Here is a 2,056-nt window from a genome sequence, read left to right as displayed (position 1 = left end):
AGTGTGACAAATTTTAAGATTTATTATTATGTGCAATCACAGGGATATTAGGCAAGATAATAATACACTCAATTATTACTATGCTAATGGATACAAGAAATGTAATATGGTACTAATAAGCAAAAGATCAATGGGCCAGAAAAATAATACTGAGATTTGTGTAGCTTTACACTTACCTGAGGTAGTTTTTTAGTCCACTTGTTATTGTTTTATTGTCCCAAAGTTCCATATCAATATCCATATCAGGAGGAGATTTAGGGGCTGGTAGAAATTTGAATTGTGATTGTGTTATAGTTTGACTAATATACTAACTAGGAAAGCAACAAAACAGAAGCTAATAGTCATTTAGCTCATGTAATTACTTAGTAGCTGGATTAACTACCAACCTGAACAATTTCAATCTTTTAATCTCTGTCAAAGTATTAACAAAAATGCATTCAGGACTCATTTAGCATCTGTAAGCTAACTATATGCATTATATCAAAGTGTTAAGCAAGCCGAAGCCAACAGAATTACTAATGCATTTAGCTTAGACATTAAAACACAGGCATTAAAGAGCCCAATTAGCAAGAAAAGTGAAAGACTGGAACAACTGTCTACTAAACTGAGCTATGCTATGTCACAGTACTAAGCTTTGGAATGCTTCCGAGATACACCAAATACATACCAACAAATAGAACTTTAAAACTAACAGAGGACTGCATTTTCTTAGTAGTTTGTTCATGTATATCAATGATAACATGCAGAAATTGAGTACTAGTGCACACAAGAAACTAGTTAGACGGGTCATTCATTTTAAGAAAGCAAACTCAATTTAGAGGCAGTAAGTGTCACACTCTTCTGAGCACAGCAGTTAAGGCAAAAGGGACTGCAGCGCACACACTGAAACTGACAAAGTGTCACTTCAGATACTTACAAAATATGGTATTCATCAGCTTTTGCACCTTGGAGTTTACACCACCTATTCTGTACAGCCCCAGGATTGTAATACCTACATTGGAAAAACAATGAAAATAATGAAAGCACGGTAATGCCTCCTTTGTATATGTTTACAAAACATCTCAATGTATTTATGGAAAGTTGTACACTTGAATTCTTGAGTACTGCTTGCCCCTACTGAATTCTCTTCTGGGTTACTAACAAATGCATTCCACTGAATCCACACCTTTACGTGAACAGAAAGTCACTTAGAAATGACCCATATTAGCAAACAACAAGGAGATGACTGGGAAAAAAGAAGAAAAAAAAAAAAGCAGTCTTAAAACACATTACACGTCAACAAGTCTATTTTACCTAGACTTCATTGGAATTACTATGTGCCTTCACGTGCTTAGACCATGATCCCTTCCAATTAAGATCTGATTGACATTTATAAGAGAAATTATTGTACCCAAAACAAAAATATATACTGTATACTGTTGCAACACTGCAGTTGAAAATGTATATATTCTGCATAGATCCCCTGCAAAACAGAGACAGTCAAGTCCCAATTTACTCATAAGTTTCAACTGTTGGGGGTTAATAGCACAGATACTAGTAATGAACAATGCTTAAAGTCTAACATTCATAACACAGTATTTCAGTGTTCCACTGATAATTTTATTATTTTTAACTGCCTTTTAAAGTCAGCAGGATTTAAAAGTCTTCCCTCTTCCCTACGTCAAGTCTTATAATTTAAAAATTGTCCACTTTTCGTTTGAAAACAAAATTCCAAAGTCTGATCTCACTTAGACAACATAGGTGTTCTGCTTTGAAACCCCTTTTTTTCCCCTCAGAAAAACCTGCAACCTCTGTGTCAGCAGTGACTCAAAAGCTACGTAACATTATTACCTGAGAAACTGAATTCATATTGAGCTCAGTGTTGCATAGAGAGACCACCCAGCTTTTCGATTAGAAGAGAGTTGCATAGTGATAGTTCAGTGCATGGACAGGAAAAGGTTACTTTCTATGGAAGACAATAGAGCCATACTTCTTCAATTGGAAGTGGATAATTAAAAACTTGCTGTGAGTTGAAGATACCACCTCATCAGTAGAGTGATTATTGTTCTGTTTTTGT

General features: G+C 35.0%; 1 protein-coding gene across 1 annotated transcript in view; it reads right to left on the bottom strand.

The window, feature by feature from the left end:
• The window catches only part of ARHGAP42 (Rho GTPase activating protein 42), a gene marked incomplete at its 5' end in the record, with an annotated part of 50,074 nt that overhangs the window by 24,328 nt on the left and 23,690 nt on the right, over positions 1-2,056 (bottom strand). The window contains 2 exons of the mRNA XM_010014289.1: positions 177-261; positions 917-991. Of these exons, the coding sequence (XP_010012591.1) occupies positions 177-261; positions 917-991 (160 nt within the window). The remainder of the gene's footprint in view (positions 1-176; positions 262-916; positions 992-2,056) is intronic.

Source organism: Nestor notabilis, unplaced genomic scaffold (assembly GCF_000696875.1).
Source record: "Nestor notabilis isolate BGI_N333 unplaced genomic scaffold, ASM69687v1 scaffold11095, whole genome shotgun sequence".
NCBI lineage: Eukaryota > Metazoa > Chordata > Aves > Psittaciformes > Psittacidae > Nestor > Nestor notabilis.
This window is presented reverse-complemented; position numbering and strand designations above follow the sequence as displayed.